The 24506-nt window shown below is 33.9% G+C and overlaps 1 protein-coding gene across 1 annotated transcript in view; it reads right to left on the reverse strand.

The window, feature by feature from the left end:
- LOC114329090 (probable G-protein coupled receptor 158) overlaps positions 1-24506 on the reverse strand; it is a 382856-nt gene that overhangs the window by 350701 nt on the left and 7649 nt on the right. The window contains exon 2 of the mRNA XM_050648285.1: positions 13410-13979. Coding sequence (XP_050504242.1) covers positions 13410-13937 — 528 coding nt within the window. The 5' untranslated portion in view covers positions 13938-13979. The remainder of the gene's footprint in view (positions 1-13409; positions 13980-24506) is intronic.

Consider the following 24506-nt stretch of genomic DNA (forward strand, 5'->3'; position numbering starts at 1 on the left):
CGTCTCACATCTTGCATTTTAAGACCGCGCTCTGACTGACGCCACCGCTATCTTTGTGGTATTTTTGATTTCTTGAGCAATGTAAATATGACATTACAAGGTAGCAAATGGTAGCAATGTAAATGTATTTAGAGAAGGTGGAAGCTGCAACAACAAAGCTTAATTTGAGGACACGTCGCGCACAAGCAGGAAATTACAAAACTTTTAAAAAGCTAACAGAACTACAAAAAGAGTACATATAACGTGAATTCATTGTAGGATGAGGTTTCAGTAGCTTTCAAGGAACACCTGTTCTGGAGGCAAATCTGAAGAAATATTCCCCCATCCACAGCAACAAAGTATGGATAAGGAATCCATTTACAATGGACATAGAATCCGAGACAGTCCTTCCTGATTTAGATGATTACCACTGATTGATTATTGACTGCCTTGCCGCCAGGAGTACCCAGTTTTAGCAGGAAAAGCGGTAAAATTTCTAATTTCTTTTGTTACGACCTATAGGTGTGACGCGGGGTTTTCAATACTGGTTTTCCTAAAAAATAAATACATATGGAAATCGTTTTGAAGGACCTGAGGATAATATTAATATTTTTTCCTCCAAACGTGAATTTTTTTAGTTAACCAGAAACAACTGCATACTTCTCATTAATAAATTATTTGATTTTTATTTTGTTTTATTACATTTTTGTTTGAGCTAATGATTCTTTATTAAAATATAATAAAACATTTACACACATACCAGGGTATACAAAAAAAATTGTGGGTCACGAAGGATAAGCACAAAAATAACCGGGCCACAGAAAATTAAGTTTGGGAAACGCTGGTTTACATGGTTTACAATTACAATCACGGAAATTGCCAAATGTCACTCCAACACGCAAACCGTGAAAAGATGGGAAGAAGGGCCAGGATGTAGACTTGCCAAGACACTAAGGGAACTGATGGGAGTCAGCATCAGAAAAGTACTTGGAAATTATCAGAAAGAACATAATGCTTTACAGTCGGCTTTTTAACTGGCCATTGTCACCTAAGCAAACACCTCCACACACTGGGGCTAGTAGACACAACTCTATGTAGGAAGTGTGAATGTCAGGAGTCTCGCATACACCTGTCAATGTAGCAGAGATGCCCCTTTGTGAGTTATCCACCTTCCTAGAAATGGCAGGATGGACAATGAGCTAAGGACGACAGCTCTCTGGGAGGATGCACAATGGGTCAATTGTGATCTAAGGGCTGTGGGATTTGACTCCTCCTCCCTACTCTACAGATAAAACATGGTTGTTAATTGTTGCATTAGCTGCAATCAGCAATATGTTATGAGCTTGTTTGCTATTGCATCTTTGCGAGCAGTATTTCTAGTTTACTTGTAAAGTCGTGTAAAGTCGTGTAATCAATTTAAGAGTAATAAACACGAATTTGTGATTCAGTATGTGACAATTGATGAAAAATGGATTCAGAATTAAATTGTGAGTTAATTGACAGCTAGTGACAAAAATTCATTCTACAAAAAAGGCAACGAATTATTGAAAAAAAGCAATGGTTTCACTGTAGTACCCTAAAAGAAGTTAACGTTGATAAATAAGGTATTTTTTTTAAAAGCTGTTATTTCATTAGTTAAACTCAAGACCTATGAGTGAAGTGATAAATTATTCATAAGCTAGTAAACGAAAGGTTATTTAAGTGAGAAATGGTTATTGGGGGAACAAGGACATTAGATCAAAGAAATGCTTCACGCTGCAGTTAAGCGAACACAGAAACATTTCCACCCCTACTCGGAAACGTATATTAGCAGAAGGGTTTCGAAATACACATTGTCAAAATATCCCACGGGGAGCTTCGCCCGTAGCTCCGCAGGAATTCCTTCGGTATTGTTTTGTTATTCCATGTACGTGACTAATTATAGGGCTCTACTCGAATTTTTAGCAGTATAATTAAATCATATTCAAAAGCGAATTCTAATTCATCTCTTTTGTTTTAATTCAGAATAGAATTCAATTAATACCAATTAATGAATCGTATACAAATTTAAAGAAATCTATAATATGAGTATTTTTGATAATTCGTTTATATTCATTGCATTCATTCATTGAAAACTGTACAGAAGGGATCAAGATAAATTGAGAAAATATAAATAACATTCGCTATGCCGAAGATTCTGGGATCCTGCCGAAAAGGGGTCCTGGTAGACGACAAATATCCTGGCTTAAAAACTTCTTTTTCTTCTTCTTTCTCGAAACTCCTTATGCTCCTTAGGGGCGTCGGAGGTTTTATTCATCTTCTATCCATCTCTTCCATTTCTTGTGGTCCTTTGCTAACTCTTTCATTTGTTGATGTGTTTTTCCTTTTTCCTGTCCAATTTCTATAATCTGATCGATTCATCTCTACCTTGGCCTCTCTTTCCTTCTTTTACCATATCTTTTAGATTCCATCACCTGCTTTGGTAGTCTTCCCTGGTCCATTCTGTTAATGTGTCCATACCATTTTAATTTTCTTTTTTGTATCTTGGTTATTATCGATTCCTGTTTCAGTCTTTGTCTAATATCTTCATTTCTTATTCTGTCCAATTTCGTTTTCCTGCTATTTTTCTTAGCTGCTTCATCTCCGCTGCGTTTATTGTACTGTCTATTTTTGCATTGTTTACCCATGTCTCGCTTGCACATATTAAAGTTGGCACAGAGATTGCGTTTTATTTATATACCTTCAGTTTTATTTCTTTATCTATTTCTTCCTTTCCAAATATTGTTTTATTTAGTGCATAGTAGATCTTATTTGCTTTTTTCGCTCTGTATGAGATTTCCTGATCTATCTTTCCATCCTCTGATATTATTACTCCAAGGTATTCAAACGTCGAGACTGTTTCTATTATTTCGTTTTTGCACCTAAATATCGTTTGGTTTATTTCTTCCCTTTTCTTTTGGGTTACTATCATGGTCTTCGTTTTCTTTACATTTACCTCCATTTTCAAATTTTCTATTTCCTCCACCCATATATTGATTAGATTTTGCATTTTCTCTTTATTGTCTGCTATTATTACTAAGTCATCTGCATATAGTAATCCCTCCATTCTCACTGGTACTAAATTCCTGTACCCTATTATTGACTGTAATTCCCTTGACCTTCTTTTAGCGCTCTTCATTACTCTATCCATTACTAATATAAACCAAACTGGGCTGAGACTGTCCCCCTGTTTTATTCCTCTCCTTAGGTTTATTTTTGGCGATCTGTTTCCATTTATTTGTACTTTAACAAGTACGTTTCTATACGTACTTTTTACCACGCTTACTATCTTTTGCGGGATTTGCAGATCTTCCATTACTGACCATATTACTTCTCTATTTATAGAATCAAAAGCAGCTTTAATATCTATAAACGTAATATATAAGTCTTCTCCTATTTCGTTTTTCCTTTCAATTATATTTCTCAGTATGTATATATTATCTGTTGTTCCTCTTTCCTTCCTAAATGCAGCTTGTTCTTCTTCTAGTTTTCCTTCCAGTTCTTTCCTGAGCTTCCTTTTTATTATCCCGGTGTAGACTTTATATGCCACTGATGATAAGCATATAGTTATATCGTTATCACATTCCCCTTCATCTCCTTTCTTGTGTATTGGTATCAATACATTTTCTTCCCAGTCTTCCGGTATCTTTTCTGTTCTCCATGCTTCCCTCATTATTTCCAGCAGCCAAAGCTTGCCTCGTTCTCCCACGTACTTCATCATCTCCGGATCTATGTCATCGGCACCTCCCGCTTTTCCAATCTTTATTCTTGCCAATCCTTCTTCAATATCTTTGATATGAATTTCGTCTACTCGATTGTCTCTATCCACTTCTCTTGCCTGCTGTCCTCTCTCCTCATCTTGTTGGTTACTTGCCTCGAATTTTTCTTTATAGTGCTTATTCCATATGGTTAGTATGTCTTGTATGTTTGTTTTCAATTTATTTCGCTCATTTCTAATTCCTCTTATTTGTTTCCTTTTTGTTCCTTTCATGCTTCTTATTTTATTCCAAAACTGTTTATTGTTATTCCCAAAACCTACGTTCAATTCTTCACCGAATTCCTTCCAGCTCTTCTTCTTCGCATCTTTTACTAGTTCTTTCACTATATTTCTCTGTCTTCTGTATTCGTCTCTGTCTTGCTCTTCATTTGTGTTTATGTATCGCTTCCACATTTCTTTCTTCCTTTTTACAGCTTGTTTTATCTCCTTATTCCACCATCCAGTTCTTTTATTATTCTTAAAATTCTTTCTTATTCCACATACTTGTTTCGTAGTGTTCCATAACGTGTCTCTCAATTTTTTCCATCTCTCTTCCATATTCCATATTTCCTCATTGTTTTCATACTGTTCCAGTATTTTATCTGTCTCTCTTTGGTATAACTTCCTCATTTCCATATTTTTCATATATTGCTATTCTTGTATATTGAGCTTAAAAACAAACACCGAAATCAGATCAAAACCATCATGCAAGAAACAACCAAAAGGTATAAAACTATTAATAAGCAAACAACAATGGGTGACTGATGAAATATTGAGACTAACGAGAACAGAACGAAAACAGAAAAATAAAAATACTAAGAATACAATAAAATGAATAAATAAGTCATAAGCAAAATTCGGGATGAAAAAGAAAAATGGTACAACAGTAAATATCTTGAAACAGAAGAACTACAGAAAGATAATGACACGTAATATGTACAAAAAGGTGCAAGAAATAACTGGACCATATAACTCAACTGAAAGTAGTTTACTTGATAAACAAGAAAATATTATGGTCAATGAACAAGACAAATTGAAGAGGTGAAGGGAATATATTGAGGAACTGTTTGATGGTGAAAGAATAGAAATCCAAATCGAAAATACATCGACTAGTCTGAACATAACCTTCGATTAAATGGAAAAAGCTTTAAAACCATCAAAGGAATGCAACCTATCCGGATGAAATTTTCAGCCAAATGTCCCCATGTGCTAAAGTACAAAGTACAACTTTTATACACATTTATAGATACATTGATGCTGATGCGATACATCAATCACTTATTTTGTATTAATTTGCTGTCTTTTTCTATAAATAACAAACGTTTCTTATAGAAAAAGACAGCAAATACAAAATAAGTGATTGATTTGATCGTTCATGGCTATTCTTTCATTTTTCCAACTGTAGGTATACCTAATTTGCTGCAAATTCATATTTTTGGTGCAGAACTCTATGTACTTCAGCCTGTGTCGCGTGTTGAACATTTTAACCATGGATTTTACTTTCGTTTCAAAATTACAAACTTTGACTGATTTCCTTATTATATATAGCTAATTTAGTTTTTTTCGAAAGTCTTTATATATATAATCTTGTTCAATTGAAACATATCTTTGGTCAGGTTAGCCTTGGAAACAATTGTACTCACTTAACTGGCGTTATGAAATGTTAGTTGGGTTTGTTAAGCGTCACACTGATAAGTTCCAATCATTTGTATTTTGACTAATATTTTAAGTAGAGTAACTTCAAAATGGTCTTTGTTGTTAACAATCCGTCCAAATATAATCAGCGTGCGGCCATACCAATGTCAACTTTCTGCGGGAAAGGTCATGTTAACATGTTTTTTCAACCATGAAAGACCATTGCTCATGGAGTTTTCGGAATTTAGAGAGCATATTAACGAAAACCTTTATAGGGAATCTTTAAACAAGATTTATCAGGTAATATGACCAAAACGTCTAGAAAAGCTTGTCATTCTTCTGCACGCCCGTGAATTCTCTGTTTTATGTCGTCGAAGAAGTAAAAAAATCTACAACGAAAGAAATAGAGGATATTAGAGTATCCACGCTATAGTTCCGATTTATCGCTCTACGATTTTCACATCTTTGGGCCACACGAAATGGTGTTAAAAGGTAATCGTTTTCGGAAGGACGAAGTAATACAAGATGCCGTTAAAGAATTTTTCGGCCTACAGTCACAAAAGTTCTTTAAACAGGGTATGCATCAGTTGGTGAAATAATGGAATATATGCCTTAAATACAGTAGTAATTATTTGTAGATATGTTTACCGATAATTTTTTTCTGGATCAAAGATACGTTTCAATTGAACAAGCCTAGTACATATTTATTTTAGATAGTCAAACACATTCTGCAATTAGTATGGTATAGTTAGACCCAAACCCAGACATCCAAAGTGAAAGTTATCCTCTAACACCAAATTGTTCTATATGGTCCACATAATGTTCAGAAAAAAGTCACACCATTTTGAGCGTCGGGTTTGGGGGGGAGGGGGAGAAATCTGCAAATTCGTAGTTTTTTACGTTTTTCGTCAATATTTCCAAAACTAAGCGGTTTAGCATGAACAACCTTCTACACAAAATTGTTCTACATTAAATTTGAAATAAAAAAGGCCCTATACATAACCCTTCTAAAATGAACGGTTTCAAAGTTACGGAGGTAGTATAGTATAATTGGTCCAAAAAAAGGCCTAACCCAGACATCCAAAGTAAAAGTTTTCATTCAACACCAAATTGTTCTATATGATCCACATATTGTTCAGTAAAAAGTTACACCATTTTGAGCGTCCGGTTTGGGGGGGAGATGGGGGAGAAGTCGGTAAATTAGTAGTTTTTTACGTTTTTCGTCAATATTTCTAAAACTATGCTTTAGCGAAAAGAATGTTCTATAGAAAAATGTTCTACCTAAAATTTAAAACAAAAAAGGTTCTATACATAATTGTTATAAAATCAACGGTTCCAGAGTTACGGAGGGTGAAAAGTGGAGGTTTTCGATACTTTTTATATTAACCGATTTCTCCCCCCTCCCCCCTCCCCCCCAAACCCGACGCTAAAAGTGGTGTGACTTTTTTCTGAACATTATGTGGACCATATAGAACAATTTGGTGTTGGAGGATAACTTTCACTTTGGATGGCTGGGTTTTTGTTATAGTTATATCATAAATATTGCCAAAAAATATAAAAAGTATCGAAAACCTCTTTCACCCTCCGTAACTCTGGAACCGTTAATTTTATAACAATTATGTATAGAACATTTTTTGTTTTAAATTCCATGTAAAAAATTTTTGTGTATAACATTGTTTACGCTAAAGCATAGTTTTAGAAATATTGACGAAAAACGTAAAAAAACTACTAATTTACCGGCTTCTCTCCCATCTCCCTCCCAAACCGGACGCTCAAAATGGTGTAACTTTTTACTGAACAATATGTGGACCATATAGAACATTTTGGTGTTGGAGGAAAACTTTTACTTTGGATATTTGGGTTAGGCCTTGTTTTGGATCAGTTATACTATACTACCTCCGTAACTTTGGAACCATTCATTTTAGAAAGATTATGCATAGGGCCTTTTTTATTTCAAATTTAATGTAGAACCATTTTGTATAGAAGGTTGTTCATGCTAAACCGCATAGTTTTAGAAATATTGGCGGAAAACTTAAAAATCTACGAATTTACCGATTTCTCCCCCCTCTCCCCCCAAACCCGACGCTCAAAATGGTGTGACTTTTTTCTGGACATTATGTGGACCATATAGAACAATTTGGTGTTGAAGGATAACTTTCACTTTGGATGTCTGGGTTATGCCATCTTTTGGATCAACTATACTATACTAAATATAAAACAAATAATGTACACAATGCTTAATAACTAACCTCAAAACAAGTATTCTTCAAAGATATTCAAATATTTATCAGACCACAAAGTACAACGTGTTATTTGGCTGTCGAAGTTGTTTCGCCTACTAATCATTATTTCATCCTCCATTTTTCCCGGCGCAATACCCAGATGTCCCAAACCTCCTAGATTTCTCTTTTAAATATGCATAATGTATTCTCCGTCGTTATTGTATATAAACGAAAGAGAGAAATTGGAATTCCAGTTTGAGTATGATTGAATTAAAACGATAGAAAGTTGAGCCGTTGGCAGAACGAGCTCATACAATTAGCCATGTAAATTAAATAACAAAATATTACCGAAGGCTTCCTGAAAATTCCTTTAGATGATAATATTCCTCGCTTTTATAAATAGAAGAATTTACTAAGTACTTGCTTTATACGTTGTTTATAGAAATTTATGATGCTGTTAGACACTACGGGCCGATTAAACCCCGGTTATCTAACCGGGGGCTAATCGGGACAGAAATACCGAAAACCCGGCCCTAAGAATAATAGACTTCATAAATGCAATCCAGATTTAGCCATACGACTCACACTCCCTCTAAGGGGAAAATTGACTCATCCCAGATACCTACGGTATCAAAAGGATTGAGCTCTGGTGGGACTCTTTCCGTGTTATCGAGCCCTAGGTGACTTGGTATGCTGGAGTATCTCCCAGAAATTTTCGTTCACATCTAGCCGTCGCGAGTAGTACAGCTTTCTGCATGGTCTTGTAAAGATGTTCATTCGACTGGTGATATCCCTGAAGATTGGTTTAAAGTCCGAATTCATAACCCTACCAAAAAAACAACGTCCTAAAAACTGTAGCGATTATAGAATGATAAGCCTCATGAGCCACACCTTGAAAATCTTTCTACGTGTTATCCACAGTAGAATCAGAGATAAATGTGAAGAAGACCAGGATGAAACACAATTTGGCTTCAGAAATGGACTGGGAATCCGGGACGCACTCTTTGCACTAAATGTGTTATTGTAGAAATGCCGAGATCAAAGGAAAGACGTCTTTGCTGTATTTATTGACTATGAGAACGCCTTTGATCGAGCCCAACATCACAAATTAATCAAAATATTAAAGGATAAATAGTTGATAGTCAAGATGTACGGATCATAGAAAAATTATACTGGCGTCAAACAGCGACAGCTTGCATAAATGGAAAATCAACAGAAATATGCAAAATACAAAGAGGAGTCAGACAGGGTTGTATACTGTCCCCACTGTTATTCAATTTATATTCAGATAGGATATTTAAGGAAGCGCTGCATAATTTGGAATGGGGTGTGAAAGTTAATGGAATTCTGATAAATACAATCAGATGTGCAGACGATACAGTTATTTTAAGTGATGATATGAATAAATTACAACACCTTTTAAATGCCATTGACACAGTGGGAAGAGAGTTTGGCCTAAATATAAACTGTTCAAAAACAAAATACATGGTATTTAGCCGTTTGGCCCATCAAGATTCAACGTTATATGTTGATGGTCATATAATTCAAAGAGTACCCAGTTTTAAATATCTTGGTTGCCATATTACTGAACAACTAGATCCAGATAAAGAGATAAAATGTAGAATCGAGATAGCCCGCAGGACATTTTTAAAAATGAGGTCATTCTTCTGTAATGATACCTTGCAACTTCAACTTCGAAAGCGCATGATTAAATGCTACATTTAGTCAGTCCTCTTGTATGGTGTCGAAACATGGACATTAAAAATATCCACCATTAACCGTTTGGAGGTCTTTGAAATGTGGCTGCACAGACGTATTCTGAAAATACCATGGACGGCTATGCTGACAAATGTGGCAGTCCTTAAGAGAGCAAATGCTACCCGCGAGCTGCTTGATAACATCAAATATAGAAAGATGGCCTATTTTGGACACGTAGTAAGGGGAGACCGGTATAATATTCTTCAACTTATTATGATGGGTAAAATCGAAGGACGCAGAGGAATTGGTAGAAAGCAGGCCTCTTGGTTGAAGAATATCCGGGAGTGGACAGGAATAAAGAAAGCAGAACACCTATTGAGAATAGCTCGAGACAGAGACAGTTTCGCCATGTTAATCGCCAACGTCAAGAGGACTTGATAGGGCACGTTAAGAAGAAGATATGTAATGAATATTGCTGACAAATATCTTAGAGCCTATCCCATAGCCATTTACATCCTTCTCTCTATAAGGTCCGACAACGGCGTCATTTGTTTTAGATCCTGTGGTTCCATTCCCAACATAAAGATATTATCTAAAATTCGACTTAGTTTTTCATGGTGGTCGTCTTTAGTGGCAACCATCGGTAGATGCTATAGAAAATTATCTATAGCCAAAACTAAATCAAAAATTAATGTATACAAAAAAGGCCATAATGTAGAGTTGGTTTCTATTTGGAATCTAATTTAAAAATTAAAAAGATATTAGTTGATAAATACATTTCCCTGACATCATTTTATTACTCTCAAACGAATAATGGGCTAATTATTTTGTTGGAGTAATTTTGAACAATTTATAAACAATGACATTCATTTTCCGTTATCAAAATATAATTTTACGTACATATATATCTATATTTTTGAACTCTCCACTTTGGATGAGTGGATCGTTTTGATCCACTCATGAACATGAAACATTTTTTACAAGATCAGACCTTCGTCTGGAGCTCAGAATTCGATTAATCAGATGTTATGTGTTTTCTGTCTTGCTATATAGCTGTCAAAGTTGGACAATGGACTCTGAACAGAAAAGAGAACAGGTGCCTTTAAGATGTGTACATACAGACGGATGCTGAGAATTCCATTGGTAAAAAAAGTTTCTAGCATTGAGGTACTTCGGCGCATGAACAAATAAAAAGAGTTACTAAGAATAATCCAAGAAAGAAAAATTCAATACTTGGGCCATGTGTTGAGAGAGGAAAGATACAAACTACTCCAAATCATATTGGAAGGTAAAGTACAGGGCAAAAGATCAGTAGGAAGACGCCAGAACTCGTGGCTGAAGGACCTGAGAAGATGGTTTGACCGCTCATCCGCATAAAATTTTCAGTTTCCAAAGCTACAGTTGCCATTTGGATCGCCAACCTTGGAAAGAAGACGGCGCAATAAGAAGAAGATCTATATTTTTATCTCTGTCTTTTTCCACATTCTTGAGTTCACCAAGGAAAATTTTTATCTAGCTTCTTACATTGGTCCTTCGAGCCGGATTATTCATAAAATTGTTAAACTATGGCTAATTATCAAATACTTTATCATTCTGTGGAGAGAATTAGCGCTTCTAATCCACTCTAAAATATGTTACTACCATTTAAGACTAAAAAACGCTGGACGGAAGGGCCGCCCGAGAACTTTATCGTACCGATCTATTATCGTTATGGTACTAGATACTGGCATTCTATAAAAATAACAAAGTTACTCGTTATTTTGATATTTTAGAAACACTTTCTGTACTTGAAAGTATTTTATGGTTCCACGCATCATTAATTCCTGCATTTGAGAAAATGTTCGATGCCATATTTCGGGGATACACTATAGATGTATAGATTATTGCATCAATAGAATATTATAGTCATACTTTCATTTCAAATTAGTTCATTTTTCTGAGAAATTAATAGTTTACAATATTTGCATTTCATTCTATTTCGATTACGCTAGTCAATGCGCGATATTAAGAACAAGATATTATCTTCAAATTCTATCCTACTGCATGGATTTTAATGAAATTTTGGGAGTAGCCCAATCTCCTAATTCAAAGTCTATCCTATATACTATGGCGCTTTTATCATGGGGGCGGTTCCCACCACTTCTCAGGGGTTAAATATTTTTATTTTCGAATTACATGGAGAAAAAGGAAGATTTTTAAGAAAATTTAAAAATTCATTTTATAATTTGATCACATTTTTTACAAAAACCATTCATTTTAAATCCGTTCAAATTTTTGAAAGTAGAAATAACACTATATTAAAAGGTATTGCAAAAGAAAAACAATGCATTTAAATTATGGTGCATGGGGAGTTAAATGTATATACTTTTCATTTTTCCTTAAAGTACATTAGTCATATATTTTTTTTGCACCATATCTCGCTTAATTTGTATGTAACCGGCATTTAACGGTGCTCGTTTTAAAGGCCTTTTCAAACACTACAAAAGGTGTTGGTAGCATCATACACCTAAAACCTACCGTTCCTCTGTTATTTCAAGTTGAATACACCAATTTGAGCATGCACCAAAAAACAAACTATTTTCACCTACCATATCTCTTTTTGTATTATAAATAGAACATTTACGAAGGAACGAATCTCTTTATTATTTATAATCTAAAAAATGTTTTATATAGTGTTTTTAGTTCGATGCATAGTTTTTAAGGTATTCACAAAAAATCCGTCCGAAAAGGTGTCATTTTTCAATGAAAATGGCCAATTTTCAACTACGCATAACTCAAAAAGTATTGAGTTCTCAAAAAAAATATAGACCAGTTTTTGCTTAGAAATAGGTTCTTTAGCCACTTCCGTGCTTATTTTGACCAACAAATTTTCCACCCCCTTGAAGAAGTGGGAACCGCCCCAAGATAAAAGCGCCATAGTATATAGGGTAGATTTTGTTTCTTGAGCTATTCCCTACTTACTGTGAAAATATCAAGTACATCAATGTAGTAGGATGGAATTCGGAGCCAAATACCCTCATTGACTGCCCTACAATAATGCTCTCCTATGATCGCGTGAGAGAGGACACACATAAGATTATAGCAAAATTTCTATTTAGCGTAACTTTTTGAGTTTTTGAGCTACAGCAATGAATTTTATGCCATTGGAAAGGTAATTTTGCATTCTTTCAAAATATTTAAAAATATACAGGGCGTATCTAAAAAATTAAGATTTATTATTTATTTCCGGTTCAACCGGAAGCCATATTTTTGGTAAAATTTATTGTGATAATAGATAATAAAGTAACATATATGTCTGCAAATTTTCAAATTTTAGTTTCTATTAAGAAGGAAGTTACGGGCACTCGAATATTTTTTTATAAAAAATTCATAACTCTTCTCCTATGGGGAGTTAAGAAATCTGACTAATGTCATTCAATTTAACGATAGGATATCAAAAACATGTCAAAAAATAAAAAAATTTCTTGGAGCCATTTTTGAGAAAATCTAGTTCAAATTTATGTCAAATTTTGACCCCTTAAATATAGGCAACCCGTAACGTTTTCTGAAAAACGATAACATCCTTCTTATAGCCCCATCTTTAGGCTATATAACGACTTTTTCAAATTAAACTTATCTTAAACAAGTTTTTAGATAGGTAGGGAAATGTGTCGGGTGGGCGGTCGGCCATGTTGGCCGCCATTTTGAATTTGGAAATGTCAAATTCCGTATTTTTATTTACCTATCGATGATCTTACTTTGAGTTGAATTTCATTCATTTCGGTCAAAATTTACAAAAATGGGCCCTAAATAACCCCCCTATTTCGGCCCCCCTTTGAGAGGTTTTTTTTAAAAGCTTAGTTTCTCGACAAAATTCTCTTAAACTTACTCATACCAAATTTCATCAAAATCGGTTCGGTAGTTTTTGCTGGGCGGTGGCGACATACGTACGTACGTACATACTTCCGACATGTTTTTTTTATTTGCTTTTTAGACTCAGGGGGACTCAAAACGTCGAAAAAAAGTGAAATCTGAAAAAAATTTTTTTGCACGATCCTATAACTTTATCTATTATACTATACTACGTATATAGTACGATAAAGTAAAACTACTTAACTCACCTCCATCGAGTCCCGATGACAATTGTGACTTCCGTTAAATATTTCCTCGAGCTCTTCGTGGCACTGATTGAGTTCTATCTCTATAAATAACCCGACACTACGATTGTGAGTCCTAGACGTATACGAATACACCCACGATTGAAGAAAATCACAGTCTTTGAAAGCCCTACCCCAACCGCTTGTCGTGCCGTTCAGAGCGTTCCAGAAATATTCCGTTTCCGATGTCCGATTCGGAAAGATCTTCAAGCGTTTCGAGACGTTAAGAGCCAGGGCGTGGTGGGTTTTCGAGATAAAAAGAACGCCTAATACACCGTTCTCTTTGAGGATATCTCTTGAGAGGTTAGAGAAGTTATCGTTCTTTTCTAAATTGTTATGTACATCTTTAATGATTTCTTCTACGTCTATGGTCAGTCTGGTGGGAATGGTTGGGTCAGAAAGAATTTTGCTCTGACAATTGTCATAGTGATTGAAGTTTGCAGCACGTGTGGTTCCCAATAAAAGCAGGAAGAGGATGAGATTTTCATTCATTCCGCCATTGTTTCAACTTTTACCACTCTACCATAACAAGACCTGAAAAAAAAAGAAAGTTTGAAGAATCTCAGATGCAGAATCCACCAATTTATTAAGAATTAAAAATGGTAAATAGTATTTTAAAACTGAGATTTTTCGTGTTGAAAGTTCTTACTGGTACATCCTTAATCTGCGACTTTTTCAATTAATAAGACAGCAGACGACGAATATAGAAAACGAAAGGGAAACGATCACATTTCGCTTTCATTCGTCTAGGAAAAACGGACAGCAGAGGAACTTTCAGTACTCAAATCCGAGTAAAGGAAATAAAAATAATAAATGATGATTTTGCTTGTTTTCGATTCAGAGGGTTGCACACCAGCTAGACAGGCTGTTTCTACCATTTCAGGCGTCCTCAGTAGCTTTCGTTAGTGTGCCTACCTCTGGACCGAAAAACAGCTCTACCATCATTTTAAAGGGAATCTGAAAAATAATTCAAATTTCTCATCAGACGCGATACAGCGACATCTACTAACAAATTGAAGAATCTCAGATGCAGAATCCACCAATTTATAAGAATTAAAAATGGTAAATAGTATTTTAAAACTGAGATTTTTCGTGTTGAAAGTTCTTACTGGTACATCCTTAATCTGCGACTTTTTCAATTAATAAGACAGCAGACGACGAATATAGAAAACGAAAGGGAAACGATCACATTTCGCTTTCATTCGTCTAGGAAAAACGGACAGCAGAGGAACTTTCAGTACTCAAATCCGAGTAAAGGAAATAAAAATAATAAATAATGGTTTTGCTTGTGTTCGATTCAGAGGGTTGCACACCAGCTAGACAGGCTGTTTCTACCATTTCAGGCGTCCTCAGTAGCTTTCGTTAGTGTGCCTACCTCTGGACCGAAAAACAGCTTTACCATCATTAAAAAAGGAAGTTTGTTAGATTTTCGATAGCATTTCGATAATAAGTCGATAATTTCAAAAAGAGTATTTACTGCTTTTTAGTAATGTATTTATCTGTAATATGTAATATACTAATTAGTACATATGAAAGGAAAACTTAAAGAATCAAGTGGAGAAATATATAATATGAAATAGACATATTATTAGCTTCCTTCTTCTTCTTCTTGATGTGCCTATCCGTGACGAATGTTGGCGATCATAATGGCAATCTTTATTTTATTTGCAGCAGCACGGAAAAGCTTAAACCAGGTTCTGAGGTGTTTCAACTAGGATGTTCTTCTTCTTTCTGTAACTCGCTTTCCAAATAATATTTTTCCGTGCAAAATGGCTTGTAGGAGGGTATATCTGGATAGCAGATCCGGTTGAAGGTGGATCTAGCTTTTCCAATACGCGCTCTTATCTCTTTGTGTTAGCCCATTCTTTATTTATAATGGTGCCGAGGTAGTTGTAGTGCTTCACTCTTTCTGCGGTTAGATATAGAAATCGAACTAGTTAATCGAACAATTAGATATAGAAATACTAGAAATAGAGTATATAGTATTTTTCAAAAGTGGTGGAAAAACGGGGTATTCTCATCTCGGCTAACTATAATCCTTTAGTCCTTTATGATACCCCAGGTACATTTTAAAAACCCCCCAGGTACATTTTAAAAACCCCCCAGGTCGGCTCGAAGATTAACAGGTAGGTATTAGTACCCCATTAGTAGGTGTAATAATAATTTTATCTTGGAATTATAGATTAGGGAAAATTTCTTATTAACATAGAAAAACATCCTACTCTCAATACCCCTTCCTTCAATATTGTACAGAAATTTTGGGTTCTAGTTTCTCTTGGTTAGAAATGTAGGCCGTGTAGTCGATTTCGCTACTGATACATATTATAAAGCTTGGTTAGATGTTTGAGCCATATTGACTGTTTGAGTATCTGCTAAGTACACTAGTACTAGTAGGAGTTGAAGGTACACTAATTTCACTGTTTTTGCACTGTTTTACAAAGCACGACAAAATACAGAACGATGTTACTCGCTCAACACCCCGTAGTGGAATCAATTTATCTTTCAATTAACTACTAGTTCAGTATCCAGACAAAATATAGTAGGTATAATGACATCTTTAAAGTCCAGAATAAGTGAAATGTTTAGTTAAAGAGGAAAATTGTTATTACTGTGTGAAAATTAGCTTCAGGTGAAACAAAGTGGAGATGTGTAAAGGATAATTGCAAAACTTTCATCAACACAATTGGAGAAAATAAGAATCGAATTACAACTAGTATAAACAATAATCATAATCATGATCCAGAATCAGAAAACCTATTAGAAAGACAAGTCTTAAGTCACGGGATAAAACGAAAGGCTGAAGATGACTTATTTGAAAAACATTCCAAATTAATTAGAAAAGAACTAAATAATAGTAAATACAATAATTTAACCAATTTGCATGGTACTTTGATATTTATATGGATGGTACATTTTCATACTGTACAAAGTTTTTTAAACAAATGTTTAGAGTTCACGGCTATTTTAATGGTCATTATATTCCGTTAGTATTTTGTTTATTAAAAGACAAAAGCGAAAATTCTTATAGACAATGCATTATGACCATTATTTATCAATATTAATTTTTATTTTTATTGGGCTATGTATATTATCTACTAAAGTTATTCTATAAATGTATTTTTTTCCAAATATTGAATGGGTTGCATATGTGAGTCCATATTAAATATAGTAATGAAACACAGACTTACTCACAATCATTTAATTATACTTTGACGACCGGTTTCGATCTCTACAATATACAGATCATCTTCAGGTCGGCGTTACAAGTAGTTAAATGCTACAATAAGAGAAAAAAGAGAAAAAAGAGAAAACTTGTGTTAGACCAGTGTCTGATTGAAGAGATGTTAATAGAAAGCCAAATTTAAAAAAAAATTTTATAAAATTTTTTGAAATAAAGGTTTGCAACTGTTGACATTTCAGAATATTGGTATATACAAAGTCAAACCTATGAGTAAAAATGCTCATAGGCATGTATGTGCAAATGGGTGCATACAGTTTGAATTTGTTGAGATTAAAATTTTTAACCATTAAAAAACAAAATAAACATAAACTGACTTAAATATGCTTCCAAATTCAAAGTAGTAATAATAAAAGAGATAGTAATATTGTTCTAATCTACTTACATGCCGTTACAAGGATTGCGTTGCAACTTAGTTGTTGTCATATTAGTACGTCCAAATTATGCTAATTGGTTTGTTGGGATAGTGATAGGGTAAACAGACATGTTACGTAGGTTAAAACACAGTAAGATATACGCATCTTCCTTCAGGATCCATTCCAAATTCGAAATCTTACTGTGTTTTAACCTACGTAACATGTCTGTTTACCCTATCACTATCCCAACAAACCAATTAGCATAATTTGGACGTACTAATATGACAACAACTAAGTTGCAACGCAATCCTTGTAACGGCATGTAAGTAGATTAGAACAATATTACTATCTCTTTTATTATTACTACTTTGAATTTGGAAGCATATTTAAGTCAGTTTATGTTTATTTTGTTTTTTAATGGTTAAAAATTTTAATCTCAACAAATTCAAACTGTATGCACCCATTTGCACATACATGCCTATGAGCATTTTTACTCATAGGTTTGACTTTGTATATACCAATATTCTGAAATGTCAACAGTTGCAAACCTTTATTTCAAAAAATTTTATAAAAAATTTTTTTTAAATTTGGCTTTCTATTAACATCTCTTCAATCAGACACTGGTCTAACACAAGTTTTCTCTTATTGTAGCATTTAACTACTTGTAACGCCGACCTGAAGATGATCTGTATATTGTAGAGATCGAAACCGGTCGTCAAAGTATAATTAAATGATTGTGAGTAAGTCTGTGTTTCATTACTATATTTACTATATACTGTATTTTTTTCCATTGAGATGTAAAATTATTTGATGTTAGTAACAATTAATATCCCATGAGCCGAGCTGGTATATTTTATATCAGGCAGTTTTAATCTTTGCGCCGACTTGGGACATTTTTAAAACACCTACCTGTTTCTTGGGCCGAGATAGCCACTGTCCGGAAAAACAGATTGTTGAGAACAGGTTTTATGGTAAATAAAAGGTGAAAAAACAGAGTGAAGAATGTGAAGGCGATATCGTATAGATCAGGCACAATCAGGTTAAAACGGGATCAACGAAACAAGCTCAATAAATGTGATGCACCAATAGAAGACGAAGACGCCACAGAAGAAGACAAAGATGCATTCTCTGAACAGCTAGAAAGAAAATATAAAAACTACCAGTGATAAGACAGACAGAAACGAACTACACAGCAAGCTAAGTGACTGAAAAACTGACTAAAAGAGTAAATCTTAGAGAGAAATCTGCAGCAAAGATAAGGGAGAGAGAGAGAGAGTTAAAGAAAGAGATAGGAAGACAAGTCGCGTTATTCATATGATTCATCCTCCTTTCCGTAAAAAAGACAAATAATAAAGACATTCATAAATGCACAATGAAGTATGTATTCGAAGATAAAAATCGATCATGGAAAACAAAATAGTGAGTATAGTGAAACATTAACTTAAAAAAAATGGTCTATGGCTGATATGTATGATTTATTTAAAGCTTGGTTGATATTCGCTCAGATTTTTAACCATATTTTCAACTTTAGCTTTAATTTTTTTTATTTATTTTATATTGATATGATTAATACTTTGTACATTTTGCAATAATATAATGCTATTATATTATTTCGCATTACTATCTGCAAATAAATGGAACCAAAATCCCTATTTTTTGTGTGTGCCCTTTGTCGAGTAAGGTATACGATATGACAGCTATTCATTCAAATAAATGTTTGATTTATATCCCATTAAACAGGGAGATGATATTACATTATGTTTAAAAGGTCATCAATCATTGTTCCTGAGTTTTAAAACGAAATGCTCGTTGACAGAGAGAACTATTGTTAATTTGCAAATATATATGGTAAACAATGGTTTTGTTTGAAATTATCAAAAGCATTAGTGCATGGATTTTTTTTAGAAATCAAGAAGAAGCTCAAAATTTACAAATAAAAGCTCAAAAATTACTTTACTACAGTAGATTCATCTTAAAAATACACATACAGAAATTTTTTTATTAGCTCTACGAACTCTACACTCAGAGGAAAAAGATTAAAACTTAGTAACAAAACTTAGTATTTGGAATGTTCATTTAAAGATGGAGTTCCTAGAAATAAAATTCTATTGGGTGGTGAAATGATTGTGAAAAGAGAGATTTAAGTATTTAGGATGGGTATTACAGAGTAATGGGGTAATAGATGGAGATGCATGCAATAGAATTAGGGTTGGATTAATGAAATGGATGGAAGCGAGGGGTGTGTTGTTTGACACAAAAATTCCAATGAAGCTGAAGGAAAAATTCTATAAAACAGCCAGAAAACCAGCTATTATGTACGGAACTGACTGTTGGACAGTTAAAAAGAAAGAGAAACAACGAATGCATGTGGCAGAAATGAGAATGCTTACATGGATGAGTGGAGTAACAAAAAAGGATACACTTAGGAAGGAGTATATTAGGGGAAGTTTAGGGGTGACACCAATTGATGCCAAAATGGGGAAGCATTGGTTAAAATGGTTTGGTCATGTTCAGCGTCGAGACTTTAATCACCCAATACGAAGAATTGCTGAACTGCAGGTTCCTGGAAGAAGTAGGAGAAGAAGGCAAAAGAAGACTTGGGGGAGATGCTTAGACAGGACAAGTCGGTAAAGGGGATTGATGTTGATATGACTCAAGACAGAAACTTATGGAGAAATGCAATTAGAGAAGCCGACCCCGCATAGGGATAATGGCAAAGAGAATGATTATGCTCTTCACACTTTAATAATGTATTTGTAACTTTTCTACTATAATACTAATAAATAGTCCTTTTTTTATTTTTTTTTTTTTGTAATTTGTTTACAATAACCCTATGTAATAGAAATCAATACTATTATTAGATTTAGGATAAGATTGTATACGAAACGATGACGTTGGCGAGAAACAAAGTAAAAATAATTGTAAAATTGGCGAATGGATTTGGTGTCCGCAGTCATATAAACTTCTTTTCCACTAAATTATTAAGCCCATCTTACCTGAATTGCATCTATTTCAAGAAAGTAGCGGCCTTAATTATGAAAACATTTTAAAATATGGTTTTTGGTAATTTTCTGCTCTATAAAGTGAATTGAAAGCATCCTCAATGTAGTTAAGATCAAAGACTTTGTAGTTAACAGTAACTGAAGTTGTACAAGTTTTAATATTCCTAAAGTTTCAACTAAATTGCAAATGTAGTAGATAGCGGATGAACATTTGGGATAACACTGTTGATAAATTCCTTTCCATAAATCATATATTGAAGAAAAATCTTCTGTGAAAAAACCCCAATAAAGGGCTACATTAAAAACAGAACGTTTTCGCTCTAAAGAGAGCATCATCAGTGTTCTTTGCAAGCTCTACATGCTAAGCCACCAAAAATACATCGGTTAAAACCCTTAAAATGTCGACTAAAAGTCTTACATTGACATATATACTAAATCCTGGCGATGGATGAAATTAAGAGAGATACCTCAAAGCATTATTTGACTATTCCACGAAGCATGTGGGTGGTTGAGTCGATTTCTCTGTCTTCACAAAGAGAAAGGTGAAAGCCAACGTTCACCTTGCACTCAGTTGGCTTTCACCTTTCTCTTTGTAAAGACAGAGAAATCGACTCAACCACCCACATGCTTCGTGGAATAGTTAAATAATGCTTTGAGGTATCTCTCTTAATTTCATCCATCGCCAGGATTTAGTATTTATGTCAATGTAAGACTTTTAGTCGACATTTTAGGGGTTTTAACCTATGTATTTTTGGTGGCTTAGCATGTAGAGCTTGCAAATAACACTGATGATGATCTCTTTAGAGCGAAAACGTTGTGTTTTTTAATGTAGCCCTTTATTGGGGTTTTTAAATAAATATACCTTTTACACAGAAGATTTTTTTTCAATTTCTGTAATTAATGGTATACTACCAGCTACAGGAAATTTTTTCCATACGCATTTTAAATCACATATGTTTATTTCTATCGAGATCCAAGTCTGCTAAATTAAAATTAATCCTATCTTACATTGCATCAGAACATTCTTTAAAAAGTAAATTTCATGAATACAAGAATGGATAGGACCTTTCTAGCAGAAACATGTATTCATCATCTTCATCATTATAAAAAGTCTTGGCTTATCCACTGTTGAACTACTACCACTATCTCGGTTTTACCGACAGTCAACAAAAATAAAGACCATGTACCAGGACCAGGAAAAGAAAGGTGTATTAACATAGAGAAAAGAACACCCAAAGTTCAATGTAGAAACCTAGAGGACATACAATGACGATCGAGGACGATTAAGTAAAAGCTAAATTGAAATATTCAAATCTGGTATACAAGAAACAAGGAACTTGTGAATGTGAAGAAAACCAGTGGATTAATAGAGAAAAATAGCGATTGAATGTCGAAAGATGACATAGAAAATGAAATAAAAGTAGACGATTGCATTTCTTTTCAATTCTTTCCTTCTTTATTTATTATGGTGTCGACGTAGTTGTAGTGCTTTCTTGTTAATTATCGTGATCTTTGTCTTCTATACTCTTATATTGAGTCAATATTATTGACTGTAATACGTGATTTTGCTTTTAGTCGACATTTTAGGGGTTTTAACCTATGTATTTTTGGTGACTTAGCATGTAGAGCTTGCAAATAACACTAATGATGATCTCTTTAGAGCGAAAACGTTGTGTTTTTTAATGTAGCCCTTTATTGGGGTTTTTAAATAAATATACCTTTTACACAGAAGATTTTTTTTCAATTTCTGTAATTAATGGTATACTACCAGCTACAGGAAATTTTTTCCATACGCATTTTAAATCACATATGTTTATTTCTATCGAGATCCAAGTCTGCTAAATTAAAATTAATCCTATCTTACATTGCTTCAGAACATTCTTTAAAAAGTAAATTTCATGAATACAAGAATGGATAGGACCTTTCTAGCAGAAACATGTATTTATCATCTTCATCATTATAAAAAGTCTTGGCTTATCCACTGTTGAACTACTACCACTATCTCGGTTTTACCGACAGTCAACAAAAATAAAGACCATGTACCAGGACCAGGAAAAGAAAGGTGTATTAACATAGAGAAAAGAACACCCAAAGTTCAATGTAGAAACCTAGAGGACATACAATGACGATCGAGGACGATTAAGTAAAAGCTAAATTGAAATATTCAAATCTGGTATACAAGAAACAAGGAACTTGTGAATGTGAACAAAACCAGTGGATTAATAGAGAAAAATAGCGATTGAATGTCGAAAGATGACATAGAAAATGAAATAAAAGTAGACGATTGCATTTCTTTTCAATTCTTTCCTTCTTTATGGTGCCGACGTAGTTGTAGTGCTTTCTTGTTAATTATCGTGATCTTTGTCTTCTATACTCTTATATTGAGTCAATATTATTGACTGTAATACGTGATTTTGCTTTTAGGTCTTCTAGGTTGTCTGAAAATATGTACTATGGTCTGATCTGCATATATTATGATGTTGTTTAGTCGGTACCCTTTTAGAAGAATGCCTTTTTCGGCTTGGTTTGAAACTTCGATAAATCTTGTTTTAAAGTAGACATTGTAAATTAGAGGAGACAAAATACAGTCTTACCTGAGTTCATGCATGATTTTCACATATTCAGTGTGTTCACCTTCAACTCTAAGATTTGTGGTCTTATTCCAATAAAGGTTTATAATTCTCTCAGATCTTGGTTGTTAATTACTGCTTTTAGTATTTACATCATCATTTCACACAGCTTGTACATTCTCTTAGGGATTATCGTTAAGAACAATAATTTTAAGGGATGACCTAAATCAATTACGATAACCACTAAAGCAACTTAACCCCTTAACGTACACACTCGAGTTAACTCAAGTGCGCTAAACTGGTCAAATTTTGCACAATCGAGATAATTCGAGCGGCGTTGTACTTTATGATACTATAATTTTTCACACTCGAGTGCAATCGGGAATTGAAAATAATAATGCGAATGCAAAAAAAACAATCGTTTTAATGGCATTTATCATTTACATGGGATTGTAAGCTATAACACTTACTTATTCTTACTTAGTATAAAATATAATCTAGGTCTGGATCCCGCGTACCAAAAAAAAGTTGATTAATAGCAAGCTGAAAATTTGTTAATAGCTTAACGATGTCTAGACGGACAAACTTTGATGTACGGGAACACTGGAAAAGGGAAAGTTTTAATTGTGGAACAAGTTAAAAATTTGGAACGTCAGACGTATTTTGTCCGACATAATTTCCAATTTATTTGTTACCCTTTCAATAAACTCTCATTCAAAAATCAGACTGCTATTACTAACCAACTGTCAGTTGACATGTTCTTCCTGTTCCTCTCATTAAAATCATGTCATTAAAATGCCCAGTTGGTGATAAACATCGGTCTGATCTTTGCATGAGAGTTTAATGAAAGGGCAACAAATCAATTGGAAGTTCTGTCCGACAAAATACATCTGACGGTTTCCTAGTCTAACGTTCCAAATTTTTAACCTGTTTCACCATTAAAATTTACCCTGTTCCAGTGTTCCCATATAACAAAATTTGTCCGACTAGACACGGTTAAGCTGTTAACAAATTTTCAGCTGGCTATTAATCAACTTTTTTTTCTTATGCGGGATCCACACCTAATCCTTTTTCTGCTTATCACTTATTAGACCAGGGCGCATCTGTAAAAATATTAGTACATTTGGACGTTGAGAGGTGACTCGAATTTTTTTGCAGAAATTGCTTGAAAATGAAACAAATAATAATATTTGAGTTATCCTCCCTCTCAAAAAGGTCCGGAACATTGTTTAAATAATCAAAATGTCAAAAAATTAAGGAAAAATTCGATTTTTTTCTTGGTTTTTTGATTATAACTTTAAAAGTATTCATTTCCGAGAAAAGTTGTACTGACATAAAAGTTGCGTAATTAAATTTCCTACAATATAAAATTGGTTAAAAATTTTAGAAATAGTCACCCTTGTTGCAAAATAGCAATAATTGTGAAAAAAACATACAAAAACAAGTATTCGCATTTTACGTTTTTCAACCATTTATGCTACACTTAGGAACTTCATATTTCACCCTGAAAAATTTTATGATACAGTAAAACAATACTGTAAATTTCATTAAGATCGGTTCAATAGATTTTGCAAAATAAATTTTGCAATCCAGCTTTCGTAAAAAAAATTCATTTTTTTCAAAATGTTACAGGACTGAAAATAAAGCAGATAGTAAGTTGAAATTTTTTTTACTTATAGAAGTGTACTGTACCTTTCATTTCCAATTTTGCAAAATTAAAATCGCTTAACACCACGGCGTCAGGAATTTTTTTAAATAAACATTAATTATTGGTGCTACGCGCAGGACAGCGGATAGGTTGCTCTGATTGGGCATTCCAATGACCTTTGATAATGATTGATACATTTTAATTTTTATGACATTTCAATATAAATAAATAAATTTGTTTATTGCAA

This window comes from Diabrotica virgifera, chromosome 1 (genome assembly GCF_917563875.1).
Source record: "Diabrotica virgifera virgifera chromosome 1, PGI_DIABVI_V3a".
Classification (NCBI taxonomy): Eukaryota; Metazoa; Arthropoda; class Insecta; order Coleoptera; family Chrysomelidae; genus Diabrotica; species Diabrotica virgifera.